The following is a 25,747-nucleotide window of genomic DNA, read 5'->3' on the forward strand; positions in this document are numbered from 1 at the left end:
TGGGAGTTGAGATAGAGGAGGAGGACCTAAGTGAATGATCCATGTCCGTGGTGATGGCTTCTGATAGAGAAGATGGAATGGAATAGCGCAAGAGCCGATTTAAAACGGTTTTCACCGTTTAGGCTACTTCGTTATTTTGCCATTAGTCGGTTTCGCAAAAGCTGTGAGCTAATGTGTGTTAGGGTTTATTGCAGAATAGCCAAACATGTTGACACATTAGAAGAGCAAGTTTACATCCTGGTCCAATTGTGGAAGTTTGCCGACCAGTGAATTGCACCATTCAACAGTATCCCGAACTTAAGGACACCCCATTTTGATAACTAGGCTAATGAAATACCATAATCAAAGTTAACTGGCTTTGGCTGCCAATAGGCGTGAAGACCCTCCCACCGGCACTGCGAGACGAGAGCGGGTCGTCCGACTGCTGTCGGGGATTGCCTGCCTGCCACTCCTCCTCCTCCCTCACTCTCTACTTAACTTCGCCGTGGAGAGAACCAGGGACGTGGAAACTACACCTTCAGTGTGTCAAGTGGACGTCTTCGAAGACTCGCTCCAATTCCATACCTGGCTGCCTAACCCAGGCATGGCAGAGGGCTGCTTTCCGTCATGGCAGTGCGACATTACACCCTCGACTTCAAACTCTCTACGCCAGGTAACCAGCAACGCTCATGCATGCCACTTGCGACCGTGCTGGAGGAGACGGTGTCTAAATTTCACATCAGGACAAGGGCCTCTGTGTCTGTCTCCTGCACCTCCGCTTCGCTAGCTCATCGTCCACTCAATATAACGACCGCTATAATGACAAAATGCTTCATGTGTGACCTTAATGTGTCGGCGCGACAGAGGAAGAGAATATAACAGTTAACGCCGCGGCCGTCTGCGTTTTGTCTGTGGGTATGTGCAGGCATGAATGTCTCGCGCCATACAATTCACGAGATAAGCATGCGGTTATTTGACCTTCCGTGCCAATCGTAGCTAGGTTAGCAGCCACGGCTAACATTAATCTGTCTTTCTAGCTGTTCGTCTCATTAACGGCTAGCCACATCGGGATTGTACTCGAGTGACATGTCTCCTGGCTAGTAGGCTAACTAGCATGCATCGGCTTCCAAATTAGCTATAAATATCGGCCATGCGATTTAATCTAAGACATTTCCCCCCACTTTGCTTCTGAGTCACGTTGAAAACATGCTTGTAATTTGAAGTTATAATAATGAACGGAATTCAAAGTAAAGTTTACAGGACGCGGAATGTTGCATGTTAACATAAAGCAATGGGGATATACTATTACACGCATTTATTTTTAGGCGAACGTGCAGACACTGACACTAGCCACGAGACGAAGTACTCATTCATTCATTCGCAGGCTTGGTTCTGTACATGGAAGTCTGTCATTGTACAGTAAGCTATAATGCAGTTAAAACAGCGGAAATCCTTCTTTTCTCGCGGAATTAATTTCTGAATTTAGAGAGCATACTTTGAACTTCCGGTTTTAAGAGTAGAATAAATTGTATTGCGCTCAATACAAACAACTACTCATCACTGTAGACATGAGATGAGGTGCTATAGGCCTACATTATGCGGTCTTGTGCATACATCAGTCTTGCACTACGATTCTTCCGCAGCTTGAACCTTAAACCTGTCAAGCACCTGCCACTGACAAACGGCCGGCTATAAGTCGCCCAGAGCTATATAGCTTCTCCTCCAGTTGACAGTATGGCAGCTTCTCATCTTCTTGCTCCCTCCCCCCCTTCCGCATCACAGCCCGGTCGTAGGGTCCAGTTTCAGAGGTATAATATAACCGAGGTTATCTTGGTGAGAGCTACCAGTTCTGCTGTTGTGATGTTTTATTATGCGTGTGAATTACATAGCTAAGGCTTCAGCTGTCATGTGACAATAGCGAGAATGGGAGACTGTCATGTAGAAGAGGATAAGTGTGAAAGTGTGAGGGATTAAGAGAGAACAGTGCCGTTGATTGATGAAGTGACAGAAGGGCATGAAGACTGCAGGATGAAACGGGTGACATTGAGGCAGATGTACAAGAAGGGGGATTTAGAAGTGTGGCTTGCACAACAACAGAGACAGCTGTAGTAGTGAATATATACTGTAGATGAAGGGTGACAAAGCCATGATAATATAACATGGAGAGGAAGACAAAGTGAAAACTGACAGATGGCTGAAGAAAGAGATGAAGGGAAAATGGAGAACTGTGAAGGCTGTTCTCACTAGGCTGATGGAGAGATAGTTAGCACTAAGGCTGGTCAGTGGTTGCCTCTGAGCTGTCCGTCCTGTCGGGTCAGATGGATAATCCTCAGGGGTCTCGGCTGCTGCTCATTGGCTCAAAGCCCTTCTCCCTGTAGCTGTGTGACACTGACCCAGGCCAGATGAGGTCCAGACCCGGGCCAGATGAGGGCCAGACGTGGGCCAGATCCCACCCACAGACCGCTCCCATCTCTAAATGGTTCTTCAGAGTGATGCCATAGAAGAACCTTTTTCTGTGCTTCAAAGAACCATCGATGCAACAGTTCTTTTAATGAAGCCATTTAATGAATGACATAATGACATGCCCTAATAGGGCTGGCCCATTATAATCTGAGCCTCTGACAAACCATTTCCAATGTGAAGAACCTTTAGCCTGTGGTTCAACACAGAGTTTTGACTCTCCGTGGAACTATCCAGAGATTTAAAGAACCATTGAAGCACCTTTGTTTTTTAGAGTGTAGTTTGCTTGTATTTGTGTGAAAGACTCAGCAAAAGGGCAAGCACACCCAACACTGGTAAACTCTAGATGCTGGACAGGGGTAAAAGTCAATAAAAACCATGACGGTCTGCACACTAGATATTGTTCCTGAAAGCGTCTGATGTTTTAGTACCTCACACGTACATTCTTGGCAGTGAAAAATGAAATGTTTTGTGACCAATATTTGGAGCGCGGACTAAATCCTGTTCCTGTATTGGTTGTATTTTGTGTCCAGGCAAAGAGGACGGGCAGTTGAAGGCCATGGCAGGGAGTCAGGTGGCCAGTCAGGTCCTCCTCCCACTGTAGTACCCTTGAGCAAAGCTGACTAATTAGCAAGTTGCTCCTGGACAGCTCCAGCTCCAGCAACTAGTTCTGTAAGTCGCTTTGGACGAAAGTGTCAGCTAAGTGCTGAGGAAGTTAAAGACTCCCGGGCAACGGAGCTCCTCACAGTCTTCACACTACATTTAGCAGACACTTTTGTTTGTCCAAAGTGACTGACATATTCACCTTATTCCTTAACCCGGAAATCTGTACTGTTTTCAACTTCCGTCCATTCTGTTTACATGCGTTCACAGTAGGCTACACTAACTAGAATATGCTTCAACTTATATTTATTTCGAAATGTTGACAATTCTGCCCTCAGCATGGATATCCTACATAATATATAACCGATATAAAATAGAAAAGTTTACTTTTATATGCGTTATTATGATATGTTAAGCACTGTCAACCGTCACGTAAAAATAGATACAACGCAGCTTCGCCGGAAATATATAGCCGTTTTCTGAATGTTGAGATGTCATGGCGACACCCATTGTTGGCTACGGAATATCGTGAATATGTCAATTGTATTACAACTATATTACTATTATTGCCCCCGGAGTAACTTGGGGTAAGTGCCTTGCTCCAGGGCAGAATGGTGGAAGCGGGGAATAGAACCAGCAACTTTCGGGCTACACACTAACCCAGCTCCTTGACCACTACACTATCACCGCCCCACTGGTCTTATGCGTTAGAGGGTGGGGGGATTATTTGGATAGGGCCGGCTAGCGCTCGTCCGTCTCTCTCTGTTAAAGTGTGGCGAAGTAGGCAGGGCACATTGATGTATAGCGTATACCATAGCGTATTTCATACACAGGCATTTCAGTGTGCCAAGGACAAGGGCATGGCTTGTTCTAAGCAACGTTCTCCGTGTTCTAATAGTGCAGTAACTACAAGGCTTAGGTCCAGTAAACTGGCATTAAACCTCTCTCTCTCCTCTCTCCTCTTTCCCTCCCTCCCTCTCTCCCTGTTGTGTTAAGTAGCTGACATTCCTGCGACTGTGCGTGGTCTTCAGCCTATATTTCAAGAGCAGGAAATGACAGAGACCAGCCACGACACAGAGGGCCATGGATTCCTGGCCACCTTTATCGGCAAGAACGGCAGGTGAGTCACTTGCTTGCACGGGTAACCTACCTGTGTTGTGTTTAGCATGGAGGTAAAACAGATAGGTGCTATAGCGTCTTTCAGTATTTCAGTTATTCACTGATTCATTAATTCATTCATTTAACCTTTTTTTAACCTTATTTATTCTCGGAGGTTCATTTTGGGTAGGGTAGTCCTCATTTCAGTGAGATTATTTTGTAGCTTGTAAAGTGATACCCTGAATCTCTACTGCAGAGAGTCATTGAGTCTTATTAGACCCCCATGATGGCTAATTAGACCCCTTATTAGACCCCTATGATGGCTAATTAGACCCCTATGATGACTTATTTGACCCCTGTGATGCCTTATGAGACCCCTATGATGGCTTATTAGACCGCTATGATGGCTTATATTAAACCCCTTTGATGGTTTAGACCCCTATGATGTCTTATATCAGACCCCTATGATGGTTTATTAGACCCCTATGATGGCCTCAGCAAATGTGGCCACCTGAGTGTCATTGCCTGTGTCAGTGTTAGGGTCATTTTGCTTGAGTCCTTCAGTGAGATGCTAGTCTGGAGCGGCATAATACGCGTTTCCATCAGACACCAGAGAGGACAGGCCACTCGGTGACAAGGGTACGATGCCAGAGTCTCGAAATTGAAAGTGATTTTGTTTAGCTTTCCTCTCCAACAGGCTATCTCAATAACAGCGCCATTAGTGGGGTCATTACAGCAGATGGCTGAATTCTTCTGGATCTGTGGCACATATTTGCCCCACGATGGGTAAATTCCTCTCTGTCTGGCACGTTTTTGCCCCACGATGGGTAAATTCCTCTCTGTCTGGCACGTTTTTGCCCTATGACAGGTGAATTCCTCTCTGTCTGGCACGTTTTCGCCCCCTGACGGGTGAATTCCTCTCTGTCTGTGGCACACTTTTGCCCCCACAACGGGTGAATTCCTCTGTGTCTGTGGCAAGTTTTTGCTCCATGACGGGTAAATTCCTCTCTGTCTGGCACGCTTTTGCCCCATGACGGGTGAATTCCTCTGTGTCTGGCACGTTTTTGCCTCATGACGGGTGAATTCCTGTGCATCTCTGGCATGTTTTTGCCCAACATTGGAATTCCTCTGAAATTCCTCTGTGTCTGTGGCATACTTTTGCCCCCACGACGGATGAATTCCTCTCTGTCTGCAGCTCGTTTTTGCCCCCTGACGGATGAATTCCTCTGTGTCTGCGGCGTGTTTTAAAGGCATTTCGGGCGATATGCCGCCTTTCAGCCTTTTGTCAGCCAAGCACAATTTTTCCCGTTTTGAGCATTGAGGGGGGACAATGACGACGGCGGGGGAAGCCCGGCACCCCCCAACCCGCCCCTCGCCAGGTGTGTCCCACACCGGCCCCCGCCCGGGGATGACCATTGATTGGCCGGTTAAGTGCATCCTCCGGCCAACAAAGGGCCGGCCTGTTGTGAGTCTGCGGGCGCTTTGCGGGGCTTTGTGCAGTGGATCCGCCGGCTTTGGAGAGTGCTTCCTGTTGTGTGTGTGTGGTCACAGCTGGGGACCTTTTGTGCTGCGCTACTCGGCGCGGCGAAGGCCAAATACCAGCGCCGGCCCCATCCAGCCACCGGCCCAGGAGCGCTGTGGTGTTACCGCAAGAACGGGAACGCAGGAGGTGTCACCAGTCACCAGACGAGTCCGGGACACAGCCCTGCCACTCCTTTCTGCTGCACTGAACCTTCCTGGGCTTATCTGTACTTATCTGCATGAACCAACAGACAGTTAACCTGAGATATGGTGCACACACCCGATAAGACAAACGGCTTTCACTCGTCACTCGTGCAACAGCATGATGCTGGCCACGGCAGGGGCCCTGGAGCCTTCGTTTTGAAATGGGGTTTTCTTCATTAGGAATGTTAGTGCACAGTAGAATGTTAAGGCCAACGCCCACCAGAAGCGTACACGGCGCGCTGCGCCACGAAAAAAAATAGAATTCCATTGCTTTCAATGGAGCATCGCCCACTGGAAACGTCTGCCGCGCAGCAGCCGCACAGAGATAGAAAACTATTCTAAAATCCTGCACGGCAAGCCCAGACCGCCGAACACCGCTGAATGCCGCACCTGGTGGGCACCGGGCTTTAGTGTATAGTAGAATGTTAGTGCACAGTAGAATGTTAGTGCACAGTAGAATGTTAGTGTGCAGTAGAATATTTGTGCACAGTAGAATGTTAGCGCACAGTAGAATGTTAGTGTACAGTAGAATGTTAGCGCACAGTAGAATGTTAGTGTACAGTAGAATGTTAATGCATAGTAGAATGTAACTGTGCGGTCACACGCTTGTGTCCGCCAACGTATGCCTCATTTCATCATATTTCCATTAACGCGTACTGATTGGTTTGTCAGTGTTCGAAAATGCATACACTGAATTTCATTGGCTGGCGCTTGCGCGATCCGTCAAAAGTTGAACATTTCTCAACTTTTTAACGGAGACAACGCATTCCAGGCAACGCATCAGACCTTCAATTCAGTGCGGCATCAAGTGAAGTCCGGCCAATGTAAAGTGAATGGGAAAACAACGGACGAACGTTGGCGGACGCAAACGTGTGACCGCACCGTAAGCGCAATTCTTCTCGTAAATGTAATTCTTTCCACTAGTGCAGTGCCCGTGCAAACAATGTTTTCCAAGAAACTTGTTGACCAATGACGTCGATGCAGGTAGATTATGTTAGATTGGTGATGATGTAGAATCAGGCCCGTGCAGTTAGTAGAGCTTTTTACTGTCTTTGCAAAGTAAAAAAAGTGAAGGGGAAAGGCGTTTGAGTTGCAGCTAATTGCAATATTAGACACATTACAGTACATACCTGTGCGTTTTTGCTGTTCTTGGGAAATGATAACCTAAAGTTAACCGCATGACCATGGCCATATGCCAGTGCTATGAACTCGGAAATGATGTTTGAATGAATGTTATGCCCATAGCAAATGTCCAGATAGAGTCGAGAGCGGCGTTTTAAATGCAAATTTTAACAGAATGCTATACCAATGTGTATGTTGGCATTTTGTTGCAAGTTCAGCAACCTGATCAGGCAACAGAAGCGCTAGGCAACCTCGGTTGTTGATGAGTAGCCTATGCAACGTTACGTGACTTTAACAGCCTGCTTACCAACATGGGTGCATGTGTGTCAGACTCAGCATGTTTATCCAACATGAACAATCTTGAAACGGTCCGTTGTTTACGTGAGACATCGCAATTTCCATGAATGGCAACATGTGAGTTTGTCAGCGAAATGGGCTTTTTTTTTCTATGCTGGAGTAAGCCAGAGTGAGAATTGGGGAGTGGCTGTGGAGAGTGGGGCAATAGAGCTCCACAGTCTCGCCCCTCCTCCGAGAGAGGTGCTTGTCCGGAAGTAAATTTCTCATTCATTTCTCCCATTGACTTCTGGAAAAATCCGTATATAAAGAGTTTTAGACCATGCCTTAGGCTAACCAGCTACGATGTGACTCATAAGCATATAACTTATAATTTCGAGTGAAAAAATGAACAGAAAATGTAAAAAAAGCGAAAGGTACAAGACTGTGTACATATCTTAAATTCCGAATTAGAAAACTCAAATCCCGTGATGCTTTGCAAACGTACACACATTTCCAACATTTGCAGCCTAACGATAGTTTAACATGGTTCCATATTAATCTAAGAAAAGAGGATGATTACTTCCTACCGTTTCCATAGAGTAAATTCAACCTTCAAGATGAGAAACCCGTTCTTTTTCGGAAGACCACACATCGGTCCTGACAGCCCTGCAGCCATTTTATGTTTTGAAGTTCCAGCGAGACGAAGCTGGACGATAGACGCGGGAAAAGTTGAGTACAGTTTGTTTGGGATTGCCATGGCAACGGCGATCTCTACCAATCAAAGGCTCTGCTTTCACCAGTTTTACACGGTAGGGTGTTGGGTAGTGTAGTACTCTCTCGTTAAATCGTGAATAAAACATTGTTTTCTCAAAACAAGGTTGATGCCCCGTTAACTTTTGACATCTATATGAGCAGGTATAATAGCTTAGTCACATCGTAGCTGGTTTTAAGTCTACCATGGACGGTTACGATTTTATGGCTTATTCTGCAGTTGTCAATGGAGAAATTGCTCTATAGTGGGATTGCGGTAGAGTTGTATTTTGCTTAATTTAACAATATCTTTGTCATTTTTTGTCCATAAACGACCAAACATTGCACTGTACTCACTCATGTCATTAGCAAAGCGTGTCAAATTTTAGGTCAGGCGGATGAGTGGTTCGAGAGTAATGCGTAGCACACACAGAGTGACACACAGGCAGACGTTCCTTGCATTAATAGATAGATAGATGTTACATATATTATAGACCACATCGATCCACTCATTCACTGTTGGAGGGTGGTTTAGAAGCCATTTTTTAGTTAAAACCTTTTTCACTGCCACTAATAGTATTCTTAATAAATACTGTACTCCTCGTGTACAGTGAAGTTCCTCAAAATCACCTAGATACATTGTTTTACAAAGTTTATTATTATCTTGTACCCAGGCAGTCATGCGCTCCACTTTTATTAAATCTTGCACTCAGGGGTGTGGCATAGGGTGTGGTCTGGTGCATGATCCAAAAATCGCTATCTTACACGCTCTAAAAATGTTACACCACAGACCAAGAAAAACCTGGTCTACAGTATAGGGAAAGGCACATGTAAAGCACAGCTGAAGACACAAAATGAAAACAGCCCTTAGCAAGCACTCCCAACCAACTTCTCTGCAGGATAGATGCCCTTAGGATTTTTATTCAGTCATTCGAACATTATTGGGGTAATAGTTGCTTTTTTCAGGCTATGTTTTCGATTGTAAGCCCTTGTTAACAGTGAAAGTAAATAACTGTGTAGAATGTGTTTCCTATCAGACCTTCGTGATGAAAGTTTCACTTTGCCGAGTGTGTGTGTTTGTGTTTGTGTGTGTGTGTGTGTGTGTGGCTGTGCTGAATGTGCTGAATGCGGAGACAAGCGAGTGAATGACTTGGAAAACGTTTAAAAAACGTCCTTCCACATTTCCCCTGTACCGTTTTAAACCAGAAAAACAATGAGCGATCTCCTCTGCACTTCCCTCATGCCGCTTGGGTCTGTGTCTGGCTCTGGCGCGGTATTTATTTATGTGCGGTGAAGTATCAGCCAGTGAGGGGCAGGGGTTTGCCCTGTTTCCTGCTTTTCTCCACTCCCATGATGTCATACTCCCATTAACAGTACTGCTCATTTTAGTTTAGCGCAGATCCGTTCAGTCACTTCATTGTCCCATGGGGAAACGTGTCTTGCAGTCAGGTACTCGGGACAATGACTGGACAGCATAACAATACAGTACAAAAATAAACAGCAACATTAAGCCGCAAACATGCAGCGCAACAATAAACAGCGACATTAAGCCACAAACATGTTGTGCAAAGATGCATTAGCTTCACCCCAGTCTTGATCGGCTGCTGATTTCTAAAGTTAATGATACGTTTCGGTAGCGTGCAAATTAAGCCGATTTATGGCAGAGGGAAGAAAGGAGGTCTGACTCCTATTACACCTGTAAAGTGGTGCTTTGAGTCTTCGGCCTGAAGGAAGAGTTTCAATCTGGCAGTGAAGGGAGTGTTTTGTGCGGTCTAATAAATACCTTACCTTCTGGAGGATGTGTTTCTCATAGATAGATAGCCATCAAAGGTGTTTGTGGGATGCCTGGTGGGTATTAGCTTGTCAGCTACCTTAGAATCTCAGGTGATTGTTGCCCTTGGCACAAGGACAGCGTCCTCCTCCTGGCAGTCACTTTGTTGAACACTCAGGAATAGCACCCACCCTTACACCGAACCAAGTCAATCAATCTGTTCTGCTCATCTACCTCATGTGCACTTCAGTCTTACAGTTACAATATTGTTGTTAATACATTATCATTGCACTGAACTGCCTTGCACTACATTTATATTTAATCTTAATATTAAATATAGTAAAATAATGTTCATTCCCTCATCTAAACATGTTTAACTAACTTCCTCAGGAAGTACAAATGTTTCGGTCGTTTCCTAGCCTGGAGACCATGACTCTCTTCGCAGAGAGTCTGGCCTAGATTTATTAGCAAATGTGTATTTCCTGGTTGGTGGACGCTTGTCTGAAGTTTGAAATCATTGGAGTTCAATCGCTAATGTTTGGTAATGACGTATGTTAACCACAGGGAACACAACGGACTTATAGGCCTGCAACTTTAATGTACTGTAATCGCTCTCAGGAATGCCATCTGTTCGCTGGTTGGACGGAGGTGCTCTTGTCGGTGTGAACAAAGGCGGATCAAACTATTCCAGACGGAGTACTATAGGGAAAAGAAATTGAGCGGAAGTACGTAGACAGGCAGAGTCAGGCTAGTCCTTTCCTACAGATGGCTAGGGCGGTGCATCTCTAAATTTGAATGATTCCGATTCTGATTTCGATTCCTTGTTTCGATTCCGGTTCCTAACGATTCTCGATTCCGATTCTTGTAAGAGGCAGGCAGGGTCAAAAAAGTTTAGATATTTTAAATGTGCTAGCTAACCAACGGTCTGATCTTCTCCATCAATTTTAATTCTATGAACTTATTACTTTTTATGAACTTTACTATAAATTTCTCACAGAGCTGTTTTCAACTACAATATAAATATCAAATATATGAACTGTCGTCTTGTTGCCTCAGCTCGGTTATGCAAACACCTTCTTTGTTGGTGTTTAGCGGCTTCTTCTTCCGGTTCGCGGACTGGGAATCGATACTAGGAATTGAAATGTAAACTTTTGAACGATTCCGGGAGAATTGGAAAGCTAGTCCCGGTTCCCATCGATTCTCGATTCTCGATACCCAACCCTACAGATGGCCTCAGAATTTGCATTCAGTTTCAGCCTGTCTTCAGCAATCGTTCCCAAATATTGATTCTGGTCAACCAGGTCAGTGCCAATCCCTTTAATGCAGGTCTGTGATGGCCAATCCCTTTAATGCAGGTCTGTGATGGCCATCCCTTTAATGCAGGTCTGTGGTGACCAATCCCTTTAATGCAGGTCTGTGGTGGAGTGAGATAAGTTTCCTCAGGGGGCTTCTCTCTCTCTCCTTCTTTTCCTGTCTTTTTACTCGTTCTTTTCTCTCTTTGTTTCCTCCAGTTCTCTCCGTTTGGTCTCCGTCTGTGTTCTCAGTTTGCCTGTAATCTTCTGTTCTCGCTATTCATTTGTGTTTTAACTGTTTGCCTGTAGTTACCTGTTGTTATTTTGTTCTCTCTCATTATCTGTGTTCTATCTGTTGACCTGTGATCTCCTCTTCTCTCTCTAGTTATCTGTGTTCTGTCTGTTGACCTGTGTTCCTCTTCCCTCACCAGGTTTGCCGTTCTTCGAGTGCACTCCCACGGTCTGGTGACCTTTGACCTGCAGTGTTGTGAAGGAGATGACGCAGCTCAAGTGGACAGTGTAGGTCACATTCATTCACACCTCGCCTTGGAGACCTATGCTGCCTACAAAGCAAAAAGGCAGTAATTTTCGGTCGAAAATTAGTTATGATCATTTTCATTACAAGTTACATTACATACAAGTTGTTATGAAGACTCATATTTACTAAAAATAATTGAATGTTAAGTAACAAAACCTCCACATGTCCAGTAACCCACCTACAACTACTTTTTTTTTTCAGTTTTCACTCTGCATAGTTACTGCCTTTGTGCTTTGTAGGCATGCATTTGCATTTATTCATTTAGCAGAGGCTTCTACCCAAAGCACCTTACATATGACAATTAGATCACAAGGGCCACAGTGCCCTAGTTGCACTGCCTTGTTCAAGAGCAAAGTGGTGGAATACCTATTACAGACCTGTATAGATATAGTCATTTCCTGTGTATTAACCACATTGTGTATACGCCAAAGGACAGTGTTTTAATGCAAGTTAAAATAAACAAAACCATATTGATACCATATTAACTGCTCCCGTGTATGAACCTCATAGCTGAAGAAATTTTGCAAAATCAATGTATAAGCCGTGGCTAATAGCTGGGAAATGACGGTAGACGCTGTGTGAACAAACACAGCATTATGAGCTCAATGGACACCAGTCCCAGGTCATGGTGTTGTTGGCACTTTCCTCCGCTCTCTACAGGAACGGAGTGCATGTGTGTCCAGCGGACAGCAGTCCTGTGTGTTTGTGTGTGGGGGGGGCTCTGCCCGTTACAGAAATAGTCTACATGTCTCCATGAAAGGCTGTCTATCAGGAGGGGGAGAGTGAATCCTCTAGAGTTCAAGGGCACTCGATGGAATGAGGGAGTAACGGGGAGACACCAATTAAAACAGCAACGCAAAGGCCGGACGTTTAATTAAAACAACAACGCAAAGGTTGGATGTTCAATTAAAACAGCAACTGAACGGTCGGATGTTAAATCACAACAACAACCCTAAGATTGGATGTTAGATCACAACAGCAACTGGAGGTTTGACGTCACATTAGATTAAAACAACTCAAAGGTTGGCCGTTAGCTTTGAATCTGACGGCCAACCTTGAGCTGGTGCTCAAACACCAACTCCCTATTTCAGCTGCACCACCTCTGTTCAGCAGAGCGACCCGCAGAACTGGATCCCACTGGCTCTGAGTGATGGGCGGGGCGGGAGGGAGCCAAGGATGAGTTGGTCATCTGTGTGTGTGTGTGTGTGTGTGTGTGGGAGCCAAAGACGAGTTGGTCATCTGTGTGTGTGTATGTGGGGAGGGAGTCCTGTATGCTGTGTGGAAGCCAAGGATGAGTTTGTGTGTGTGTGTGTGTATGTCTGTGTGTGTGGTGGGCAGTGTCATGGATGAGTCAGATGTGATGAGGGTTAAGGAGGTCTACTGGCCGCCTCTGCACTTCCTCATTTTACCCACAATGCCACGTGACGTGGGATTGCTGCCAACCTCAGGCCACTCACAAGAACACTCATTTCTGAAATCCTTTACAAACGCAACTCTATATCTGTGTATAGAGTATATATTGATCTTGTTCTCTCTAAATTAAGAGGCCGCCACACATTTTCCTGATGACATTCTATGGTTGTTGAGTCACACAGACATATTCAGAATTAAGAGACCACTGTAAATCTGAATATGCCCATTAACTAATTTGAATGTTATTCAGCAATCGTAGGATGGGTAATACTGTAGGAAAAGGAAAATAGGCGGTGGTCTATCCAGAGCTGGATAATAAATCCCTTTAACCTCTTTATCCATATGTGATATTCCCTTGTAAATGACTGACATTAGCATGGTTTTCTGTTCTTCATTTCTGATAAATGAGGGTGATGTGTGGTTATCAGTGATCTAGATCTCAATATGAGTGTTGGTTCAGTGGTCTGGTTTAGGTCTCACCACTCATGTCGCCATGGTTATTGCTTTTTACCCACAAACCACCTCTCTGCTCTTGCAGCTGCTGAATGCACTAGAAAAGAAAATGAAGACCCTCTTCCATGGGAACATAACGCGGAGCAAGAGGTGAGTGACACCACACACACACACACACACACACACACACTCTCTCACTCACACACACACACACACACACACACACACACACACACACACACACACACACACACACTCACACACACACTCTTTCAGGCTACTGCATGCTACCCCAGCTCAGTAGCCACTGCACTACCACCGGCCGGTTCATGCGCTCACTCAATTATAGTGCATAGTTAGCATTTCATACAGAGACTCAAACTACAAATCATATGCACACACAGCCTAACTGTGAAAAATCTGTTATAATAATAATAATAATAATACATTTTATTTGTATTGCACTTTATATTATGTCAATCTCAAAGTGCTACAAAAATATAATGCAAACGAAAAACAGATACAAACAGATTCAAAATAATGCAATTTAAAATAGATGAAAATAAAAACATATCAATAAAATAATAATAAAAGTTAAAAAAAAAAAAAAAAAAAAAAAAAGCATCAGTAGTCTGTGGGGCCCTCAGATGCTATTTCGCAATACTGTCAGTGGAACGACTTGAAAGTCCTAAATCACCACAAGAGTTGCATCATCTAAAACTGTTGCAGGCTGTGGTTGAGTTGAGACTGAAAAACAGTGTGTGTGTGTGTGTGTGTGTGTGTGTGTGTGTGTGTGTGTGTGTGTGTGTGTGTGTGTGTGTGTGTGTGTGTGTGTGTGTGTGTGTGTGTGTGTGTGTGTGTGTGTGTGTGTGTGTGTGTGTGCTCTAGGCTCCCAGCACTGAGGCGGGGGGATAAGGTGGACTGCTACTGGCCGACTGCAGATGGGCGTCTGGTGGAGTATGACATCGATGAGGTCGTGTACGAGGAGGATTCGGCGTACCAGAACATCAAAATCCTACACTCGAGGCAGTTTGGCAACATCCTCATCCTCAATGGAGACGTCAGTAAGTCAATCAGATCCAACAGTGCACACACACACACACACGCCCGCCCACTCTAATGCAGACACGTGCAGACTGCACATTGGTCACTTTAACACATGCACAGACAGTGACTCAGAATGGCCAACAGCAGTGGATTAGATGGGTCACTGGTCAGCTGACCAAGATATTCTAGAGGCAGAACTCTAGAGACAGAACTCTAGAGATACAGTAGAACTCTAGAGACACAACTCCTCAGACAGAACTCTATAGCAGGGCTATTCAACTTGCGGCCCCTTGGATTTTACCTGCTTGATTTTACCCGCCTGCAAACTGCCCTCAAATCTGCCTCTAAATGACAATGCTGTAATCAATCAAATAAAACGACAGCAGTGATTGGTTGCAAACTAAAGAATGTTGCATGGCTCGCGCCTGTCACACTGGCTATCAGGGTGTGTTTGTAAATTCATTCTGACACTCTGGGTTAAAGAATTTCAGGGTACTCGGTGCACTCGGAGTGGAAATGTACGAATAGTCTGCACAGGAATTCCTGCATTGGCAGCAGTGATGTTAAAGCCTAATATTGACCATGCATGTCTCTGTCTCTGAAAAACCTCTGAGGAAAAGGCTAGGGGTGGTTAGCACACTACAAAAGGTGGCTAAGTGGCTAGGTGGCCTTTTACCCTTTGTCTCTGAAACACAAAATTGATGATGAAAACCGGCAGTTCAAGTCGGAGTGGGCTGACAAGTAGTCTATTGTTTGCATTGCTATCAAGATCAAGTAATAAACCTGTTTACTGTGCAATGAATTTGTCCTCATCCATGTATCTCACGTTAGCGATCTGGCAAAGGCCACTGGAGTTTTCCCACTTCTTTTGCAGCATTTGGCCCTAGCACTTTAACCATTTTTGTAGGCTAGTAATATGAGCGACTCTGCTAAAGTGTAAATGGCTTAGATTTAGCAAGCAACTCGGCAACTAAAGAAGTAGCCACACGCACGGTATCGGAAAGACGCCACCGCCCGTCCTGTAAGCTTATTATCACCCACTTATATGTGTCACTTGATATTAATTTCTATACAAACTAAGACGGCGGATTCGTAAGGAAACGCAAGCACCCACACCTTAAGCGTATCTCAATTAGCTATGTACCAAAAATTACATTTTTCCGTGACTCAAAGAGCTGTAAACAGTGTAACCATTGCGTGTAGCCTACCTGCACTCTGCCTTTTGTCAGTACAGAATAACGAACAAACGAACTGTTGTTGACATTACACCAAAGATCCTTGATTAAGCTCCGCTTTAACCGTCTCTGGTTACATCCAGAGAGGCTTCAATGGTTCTATGTGTGGACTTGACTGAGTTCTAGTAGTTATAGTATAGCTGTGAACAGCATAGATGGCTCTCACACCGCAGATGCTCTCTACATAGCAAACTCGTAGTCAAGTGCATGCAGCAATGGTTGCTTAAACTGGTTGCTTAAACAGTTTCGCGAGCTCACTTGAAACCAAGGGGTACCCAGAACACACCGTGAAACCGTTATGAAACGCAGTGTGTGTGTGTAGTGGCCTGGTGGTGCTGTGGTTGGTTTCTATTCCAAACAAATGCGCTTTATCTTGGTCTCTCGATGTTTTCACTCAGTCAGCCCCACTTCAGGCAGGGTTCCCACGGTCTCACAAAGCAGTCTGAAAATCTAAACTGAAGGGCCCGCAGATGTTATAAACAAAAAAATGCTTCAGTGTGGAACAATGTACAATCGCGCACATTGTTTTGTAGGATATGTTCTTCCTTAGGACACATGTTTGTCCAAACCAAATACTTTTTTCAGGTGAGCACCACATTATGTTTGTAATCGTACTGTATGTCCAGTGAAATCTCTGAACACCACATAGAAAGTGACTACAGGTATTTATTGGCTTAATTGTCCCTAGTGTGCAGGGGCGTAGCGTGCGACGGTGCAACCGGTGCAACGAACCGGGGCCCCTGAGCTTCGTAGGGCCCTTTGCGATTCAGAATTTGTCCAGCGCCTCCCAGCTATGCGACATAAAGTCAACTACAGACATCATGACGCCGACTCTTGTTAATTACATACTAATGGAAACCGATTGCTATTTAAATGCTTCACTATGTCCTACAACTTGGTCTCATGGTGGCACCTATCCATTCCCCAATTCTTGTATTTTCTCCTACTTTTCATATCATTTTGATTTTACTAATGATATTTCAATGTTAGAATCAAAATTAATCAATAAAACTAATACCATTATTGATTATTTTATCGTCAACTTACAAGATGTTGTCTCATGGCCTGCTGGGAAATCTGTTTGTCCAGTCATAACATCTTTACGTCATCTCTGATCATAGGCTGCTGCACATGCTAGCAAATGTAAACATGTATAGGCTACTACTCTTACTAAAGTCGTGGAAAGTTAGCAAATTAATAAAGACCTATCTGAGGAGTGCCATGGGTCAGGAGCGATTGAGTGGATTGGCCATACTCTCCATCGAAAATGACAGGGCGAGGAAATTGGATTTCACCACGATAGTTAACGAGTTTGCTGAGCAGAAGGCACGCAAAGTACACTTCTGACGGGTGAGTGCAAATGTTTTTTTATACGGCAACTGATCGGCGTACAGGTTAGTTAAATCAATGGCCGCTGTGCCATAATTTATGTGTCTGTTTGTTCTTTGATGAGTTTGCAGAGAGAGGCGCGCTCAAACTCCAAGATATCTCCTTCTTCGGGTGCGAGTTAAATATCGTATTCCAATGTGCAAAAGAACCACACTCACTAGTTAGTTATCTTATACTTTATTGTAGCACCATGATAAAACAAACGCGTTTCGGCGTCAAGCCGTCCTCAGTGTATTCTTTCATGAGGCCATTGTTGTGCTGCAAGGGAACGTGGTGTGTTCAGTTGAATGAATTTGTATGCGTTCTGTTTTTGATCGTAGGCAGTGTGCAAGTTACGCAAATAGTCGCTGTCCATGTAATAATGACCTTGCGTGCATTCTTTCCCTCTGTGGTCGGTCGGTGTGTGTCTTGAGATATACAAGGATGGGTCGAGATAGCGGGGGAGCGGGGGAGCGGGGGGATGGGGGGGGGGGGGGGGGGGGGGGGGGGGGGGGTAGGGGTCCAGCGCCAGACTTGCACCGGGGCCTTGCGCAACTACGCTACGCCACTGCTAGTGTGTGTGTGTGCGTGGGGGGGGGGGGGGGGGGGTTGGTTGCTTGTGTTATACTGCATGTTTTAATCTTGTACTGAGCTGTGTGCGCGTATATGTGTTTGTTTCCCATGTTTTAATCTTTGTGTGTGTGTGTGTGTGTGTGTGTTCAGACCTGGCGGAGAGTGACCTGCCGTACACGCAGGCGATCATGGGCAGTGGGAAGGAGAGCTACGCGGGGAAGGAGGTGCTGATCCTGGGCGGAGGCGACGGGGGCATCCTCTGTGAGGTGGTCAAGCTCAAACCAAAGATGATCACCATGGTGGAGATATCCTTTCAGTCCTGGCTATCACATACAAACACACACACAGACACAGACACGTGCTCATAAACACTCAAGCCAAAGATAGATACCATGCGGAGATATCCTTTCAGTCCAGGCTTACACACACACACACACATACACACACACACACACACACACACACACATGCTCACAGACACTCAAACCAAAGATAAATACCATGCAGAGATATCCTTTCTGTTCTCAGGCACACACATACTGTACACACACAACGCACAAAAGCACTTGGGCAAAGGTCAAGTTACAACATATTTAACGGGACCTATGCCGTTTTTTTCTTTAAAAAAAAGCTTAATTTACCTTAACCAGTCTTGATGCACATCGACCAGTTGGTGATTGATGGCTGTCGGAAGCACATGCGGAAGACGTGTGGAAATGTCTTGGATAACCTGAAAGGAGACTGTTACGAGGTGAGCATTGTGACCTGACTGTTATGAGATGGGCGCTATGACCTGACTATTACGAGGTGAGCGCTATAACTTGAAGAAAGGCAGTTATTATTTGTGCTTCATAACCAGACTGTAATTAGGTGACCGGTATAACCAGATTGTTACGAAGTGGCTGCTATGACCTGACTGTAATTAGGTGAGCATTAAAACCTGATTGTTACGAAGTGGCCGCTATGACCTGACTGTAATTAGGTGAGCATTAAAACCTGATTGTTACTAAGTGGCCGCTATGACCTGACTGTTACGAGGTGGGCGTTATAACCTGGCAGTTATTATGTGAGCGTTATAACCTGAAGAGGGGCAGTTATTATGTGAGCGTTATAACCTGAAGAGGGGCAGTTATTATGTGAGCGTTATAATCTGAAGAGGGGCAGTTATAATGTGAGCGTTATAACCTGAAGAGGGGCAGTAATTATGTGAGCGTTATAACCTGACTGTTATGAGGAGAGCGTTGCAGCCTGAGGACACTGATGTTGATAACCTGAAGTCACAGCTGTAACACCTTGTCCTAACCGAACGCGATGTGAGCGAACATTAGCGATAAAATCCATTTAATTCCATTGTTTTCAATTGGAGTGTCCAGACTGAAGCGACGCGAGCAGCGCGACGTTTTTAAGAGAACTTTTGTCGGACGCCCCGTTTCTATTTTCTTTTTGTCGCTCGCATTGCTCTACTATTCTGAATGAGAAATATGGAATCCCGTGACGCAACACAATGGGATATTTAACGGATTCAGTGTAGACAGACAATATTGACAGTCGCTCGCTTGGATCCGGTTAGGACACGGTGTAAGCCTCCTTCCTGGGTTCCTTCATGATCAGGTCAGGGCTTTAAGCTTCATTCCTGGAGTCCTTCATGACCAGGTCAGGACTTTAAGCCTCATTCCTGGGTTCCTTCATGACTAGGTCACAGCTTTAAGCGTCATTCCTGGGTTCCGGGTCATTTTTTACATAGATATCTGTTTCAGAAGGTCATCGAGTACTGTCGATGCGAAAAACAAAACAACGGTAGCTACAGTTCTACACTCTGGGGTCATAATCACAATCATGCCCCCAGGGTGTATGTACTTAGCACTGTAGCTGCCTGGATGATCTAGTTGTCGGCTGCAGCAACTTGAGCCTGATAAGAACATTTCTTTTTTTTTTTTGTACCAACAATACTTAGTGAATTGGAGAAACAGACATCTATGTGAGAAAGGGCCGGATTTATGTTTGTCCTCCCAGAGCACAGACAGCGCCTGGAGAAGAACATGGCCAGATCTGGGCTGAGTTTGACTGCGCTCTGGCTGTGGAATGGTGTTTACAATAACCAGAAGTTCACCAGAAGTACAGCATTCTTCTGTTTGTCGTGCTTGCTTTTCTAAATCTATTTTTTGCCTGTGTCAACTGTCCCATGTAGCGCGCCAGCATATTTTAAGGGAGGAGCAGCGTGGTGTTGTGTTGTGAAGTGAAATGAAATGAGCAGAGAGAAGAAAATGCCATTTTGTGCCAGATCGCCTGATTTGATGCCAGATCGCCTAAAAGCCTTAGGCGCATCAGCGCTGAGATGGGAGTGGCACACTCCACGCTTGGCGTTCAAATACTTTCAATTCCATTGTTTTCGGCACTGTGCACAAGTCTCTACTCAGCGCCCCATTCATCAGGTCTGGTGTTTGATTAGATGATTGGGAAGCGTCCTTCTGCGATGTCTGTTGTGCACCTGGAGGGACTTGCTTGGGTTAGAACAGCACACCAGAGGGGTATTTCACAAAACCTAGATAAGGGATTAAGCCGGGATTTTTTGGTTATCCTGGATGAATTTACCCTTGACTCGGTTTCACAAAAGAGATGCTACATAAGTTGCCATGGGAATTTATTCTCTGAAGCTAGCCTGCTCCCGACCAGGCTAACAGCCAAGATAACTTAATTCTAATGGTAATTACATTATCTGATTGGTTCAGCTAGCTGTCATTCAAATCAGACCTGCATGCGATTTTTGAAAGAGCTGTATTCCATTTAAATATACTATTTGTTACTTGCATTTACTCGCAAAACACAACAGAATGTCTGCCCAATACCATTTAGATATCATTTAAATTATGGTGGCCTTATAATTAATTACAAAATCGTTGTTTGCATCTTTTTTTGACTGACGTTTGATGAATAGCCTACTGTAGTAGTTGATTGGAAGTGGAGGGGACATATTTCGAAGGTGTTTTCAACTGATTTGGTTTAAAGACAGAATAAAGATATATATAGTCATACTTTGTGCATCTTTGCGGAGGCAAGCGCTTTCTTAATGACGTTGCGTGCCGAGACAAGGAAGCTCTCACACGTGGGTGCATACGTAAATTTGCACAGTTGGTCTGACACACCTACTCCCGCTATGTAACAGAAATAATCATGATTCCCCATCCAAAAAAGTAAAACTTTACCTCGTTGTTGTCTATATCAAAAGCGGTTGTTAACTTTGTGTGCAAGACGCTATTTTTTGCGTCTTTTTTATTCCAACCGTGAGTTATTTGGGGGAGAAACGAGAACGCGCACACATCCCGAATAACTTACACCTGGCTTGACATAGACGCTCCTGTTCATCCTGGATTGGCGTTAGTGAAACGAGTTTAGCAAGGATGACTAGAGAACGCTATGTCAAACCTGGCTTTATCGATTATCTTGGATGTCTTAATTCTGCTTTTGTGAAATACCCCTCTGTATGTTGGGCTCTCTTGTTGACGCTGGCAGCCTTTGGTGGGGTGGGGTTAACTTGGGGTTAGGCAAATTCAGGTGATTTATGGATCTCTGTTTCTGAAGGTCACAGGTTCTGGCACAAACATTGCCAGAATTCTCCTTTAATCATCCTATAATGCTTAATAATGTTATGAAGAATTGTCTTGATATTTTCTGTTTGTTTACCTTTCTCTGCATCACAACCCTTTCTCTCCCCTCTCCCACCCCCACCCCTCCTCTCTCTAGGTGCTGGTGGAAGATTGCGTACCTGTGCTGAAGAAGTTTGCGCAGGAAGGCAGGACGTTTGACTACGTCATCAACGACTTGACTGCGGTTCCGATCTCCACGGCACCAGAGGAGGGTACGATTTGAACACACTCAAGCAAGACCAGTCAAGTCCATTTGCATCAGTGTACTCATCCAAAACTTAAAAAATACCTTTTGCTCTAGACCCACACGGCTACCAGTTGATAAGTTGTTGACTGAATGTGTTGAATGGGAGTAGTGTAAGTCTTTCCTCACTCTCTCCTCTCCTGTCTTCTCTCTTTCTTCTACACTCCTCTCTCTTTCCTTTCCTCTCTTCTCTCCTCTCCTCTCCTCTCCTCTCCTCTCCTCTCCTCTCTCTCTCTCTTTCTCTCTCTCTCTCTCTCCTCGCCTCTAGACTCTACCTGGGAGTTCCTGAGGCTAATCCTCGACCTGTCCATCAAGGTGCTGCGGTCCACAGGGAAATACTTCACACAGGTGAGAATGTACTTCACACAGGTGAAAATGTACTTCACTCAGGTGAGAATGTACTCCATATCTGTGAGAATATACTTCACACAGGTGAGAATGTCAAGTCAAGTCAAGTCAGTTTATTTGTATAGCGCATTTAACACACACAGAGTGCAACCCAAAGCGCTCCACACACATGACTTTGACACATAAAACAAAAGATGGCGCATGAAGTGGCGTAGTCGCCAGCGTGCCCGTGAACACCAAGACATACAAGACAGACAACAAACAAATTAGCAAATAATAAAAAGTAAAAAGAAAAGAATTAATTTGAAGATCATGTTAAACTAGTCCAATTTTTAATTGGCTAAAACTACCCAAGGGCAAGAATGTACTTCATACAGGTGAGAATGTACTCCATACAGGTTAGACAGGTGAGGTGAAGGATAGCATACGTATAATAATGTTAATTTAATGTTGTTTTAATGTTGTGTTGTACTGCAGGGTAATTGTAATAATGTCAATATAACGTTGTTTTAATGTTGTGTTGTGCTGCAGGGTAACTGTGCGAACCTGACTGAGGCTCTGAGCCAATACGAGGAGCTGCTGGGTAGGCTGTCGTGCCCTGTGGACTTCTCCAAAGAGCTGGTGTGTGTGCCCTCCTACATGGAGCTGTATCCTTCAAGGAGCTAGGGACAAGTCTGTTGCATTTCACACCGCACTTTTCCACTGGCTAGCATTGTGTTTAACACAGCACCTCATGTGGCACAAAGTGGTATTGCAATAGAAAGGCCCAGCGCTACTGTAGTTGGTTTGTGTGCGTATAGCAACATATCGGGGCAACAGAGAGCATGGGCATTGCTCTTTTTGACATTGCATAGTCAACTGTTGTGTCTTTATATTCTGCTGCTCTTTCTAGGTCATTTTTGAACATTTTAAATAAAATCAAATTAACTGCATATACCTCCTTTGAATCACACTCTCTGAAGTAGGCAAAAGGTACACACAGACAAACACCTAGGCAGTGGGATTGTGTCCCTAAGACCAATGAAATGCCACGGTATTTGTATAATGTGAATTATTTATTTATTTAAAAATAAATAGCCAAAAATAGCAAATGCTCAAATTTCACACAATTTTCCGTGGAGTTGCCCTAGGGTAAGTGATTTATTTAGGAATGAAATGATAGTCCAGAGAGCAGGCACAGTGCTGGTAGGCTGCATCAATGCACACAGAGTGCTGTTGTGTCTTTATATTCTGCTGCTCTTTCTAGGTCATTTTTGAACATTTTAAATAAAATCAAATTAACTGCATATACCTCCTTTGAATCACACTCTCTGAAGTAGGCAAAAGGTACACACAGACAAACACCTAGGCAGTGGGATTGTGTCCCTAAGACCAATGAAATGCCACGGTATTTGTATAATGTGAATTATTTATTTATTTAAAAATAAATAGCCAAAAATAGCAAATGCTCAAATTTCACACAATTTTCCGTGGAGTTGCCCTAGGGTAAGTGATTTATTTAGGAATGAAATGATAGTCCAGAGAGCAGGCACAGTGCTGGTAGGCTGCATCAATGCACACAGAGTGCTGTTCTCTCCTTAACCAAGTAACTCAGGTGGGTTTTCTACACCATCTGGAAGAAGTAAATCTGCACCCCCCTTCTCCCTCCCTTTTCCAGTCCTGCTTCTCTCTCCTTTCCCTCCTGTTTTTCTCGCCCCTTCGTGACCCCGCGACCTTGATCCTCTCGGCGGAGCCCCAGAGCGTTGGGAGGGGACGGCCGTGGAAGTCTCCGGAAGCACTGAGAGAAGCTGGCACGTCTCTGCACGCACTCTTTAAGGCTCTCACTTTGTTCGCTCTCCCTCCATGTCCAACAGGACCCAACCCCAAACCTGCCGCACGTGCTTGTTTGTCTGTTTGTTTGTTTGTTGGTTGGTTTTGTTGGTTTGTTGTTTGTAGCCGTGGTTTTTATTATTATTATTATTATTATTATTATTATGTGTATTGATATTACTATTATTTTTCCTATTTTGTGTTTTTGAAATCACACAGATTGTATTTTTGTTTGTTTAGTTGGGTTTGACTATTTTTTCCCTCCCTTTTTTGGTGTTGGAGATATGGAGTGAGTGTGTGATAGAGTGAGTGAATGCGTGAGTGAGTAAGAGTGGGTGATTGTGTGTGTGTGCGTGTGTGTGTGTGTGTGTGTGTGTGTGTGGTGGGGTGGGATGTGGTGCTGAGTACACTGAAGCCTTGGGAGTGATGGTGACGTGGGTGTTGCACTCTAGTCTGGTCCGTCACCTGCCTCTGGATGAAACCGCAGAGAAGATCAGTAGCGAGGTTGAGGGGTTTTATTGCTGCTGTGTTGGACAGGCTGCAGCTGGACCCTGAAGCAGATCTGGCCCTAACCTAGCCTGTTTCTGGCCCTAATCTGGCCTGGTTCTGGCCCGGATCTATCTTAGTTCTAGCCCTGGTCTAATATAAACGTGGGCCATTTGTGGGTGTAGGTTAGACTAGGGCAGGATCTGCCCTGGTGCCAGCTGCGGTCTGGGGAATGGGATATGACTCATGGTGCTTCATAGTTTGTATGATGGCAGTGTTGCATTCTGGGAATAGGCAGTGTTGCATTCTGGGAAAGCCAGGACCTTGGGCCTCTAAGGCACCTGCCCTCCGGAATCTGAAGTGTCCAAAAATGGTTTAAAAGGGAAATGGGCACTATGGTTTCTCTCCTATTGTTTTTGTTTTTATTTTTCTCCTTTTTTTGCATAACTGTGAAGAATGTTTTACCTTTTTAAATGATTTGCGCCTTCTTAGTTGGTTTCCCTGCTTGACATTGTTTTTACTCTTATTTTCCTGTTTTAAATTTGGCGCATGTTTTTGAGGAAAGGATTTTACTGAATGTAGCTTGCAAATACACACACATTCATGCCTTTGTATTTCTACACAGTGCTTTGATGACTATTTATTTTGACTGATTCTCACCAAATATTGTTTCCTCCTGAACAGTGGAACCCCTGTGTGAAGCCCTGGTATTAAAGTCCTCTTGGAGAGATCTCGGCACCACTGTCTGTTTTATGATTTTCGTGTGTGTGTCTCCACACTGCAAAAACAGCTTGTCTAACCAAGTCTTATTAATCTTATACTAAGCTACATCTCACTAAATTGGTATTATTTTTAGTATAAATATTTTGACTTATTTTAAGACAAATTATCAAGCAAATTTGACTACCAGTGTGTTGGGCAACTTTGTCTTGATAAGACATAAAAAGAGCTAGGTAGGTGTCTTTTATACCAAACACAAGACCAGTTAGATTCCCCCTCCTAATATAATATTAATAACACTTAGTTATATCAGTTCTGCAGTGCATCGGTAACTGAGCACAAGAGCTTTGCTAGTAGTCAGTATCCAGGTGGTGAAGGGTGGATGGGCTGGTGGGACTACTCTTTGGGCAATTCATTTGTGCCACCTACAGTACAGTACGCCACCGTCACGATAGGGGCTGCCCTCTCTCTGTATCGGCACAAACTCCTCCTCCAATGTCACATGTATAAATCTTGTAGAGGTTTGTCACTAAATTGACTTATGGTGAATTAATCTTGTACCGTTCTGTTCAAACAGTGAATTATGATGAATGAATCTTGTAGAGGTTTGTGAGCAAACAGATTTCTGGGCTGGACACGTAATAATTGCACAGTGATGAAACTCATTCATATTAGTTTTCGCCATGTAATAATGGGTTGAAAATGGCTTAGCACGCCATCTACTGTCCAGAGTCAGCCAGGGCCAGTTGGCACACCATTGATCTCTGTCACGACACAGTCTCCGTCTAGTGAA

At 44.5% G+C, this 25,747-nt stretch overlaps 1 protein-coding gene across 1 annotated transcript; it reads left to right on the plus strand.

Moving 5' to 3' along the window:
• Positions 1-370: 370 nt before the first annotated feature.
• sms (spermine synthase) lies at positions 371-24,964 on the plus strand. Its single transcript, XM_062537252.1, has 11 exons — positions 371-652; positions 4,042-4,162; positions 11,508-11,595; positions 13,566-13,630; positions 14,369-14,544; positions 17,854-18,008; positions 18,365-18,454; positions 21,445-21,559; positions 21,860-21,939; positions 22,471-22,586; positions 23,534-24,964. The coding sequence occupies exons 1-11, from the start codon at positions 607-609 to the stop codon at positions 23,562-23,564; spliced, it is 1,083 nt and encodes a 360-aa protein (XP_062393236.1). The 5' UTR covers positions 371-606; the 3' UTR covers positions 23,565-24,964.
• The last annotated feature ends 783 nt before the right edge of the window (positions 24,965-25,747 follow it).

Source organism: Sardina pilchardus, chromosome 5 (assembly GCF_963854185.1).
Source record: "Sardina pilchardus chromosome 5, fSarPil1.1, whole genome shotgun sequence".
NCBI lineage: Eukaryota > Metazoa > Chordata > Actinopteri > Clupeiformes > Clupeidae > Sardina > Sardina pilchardus.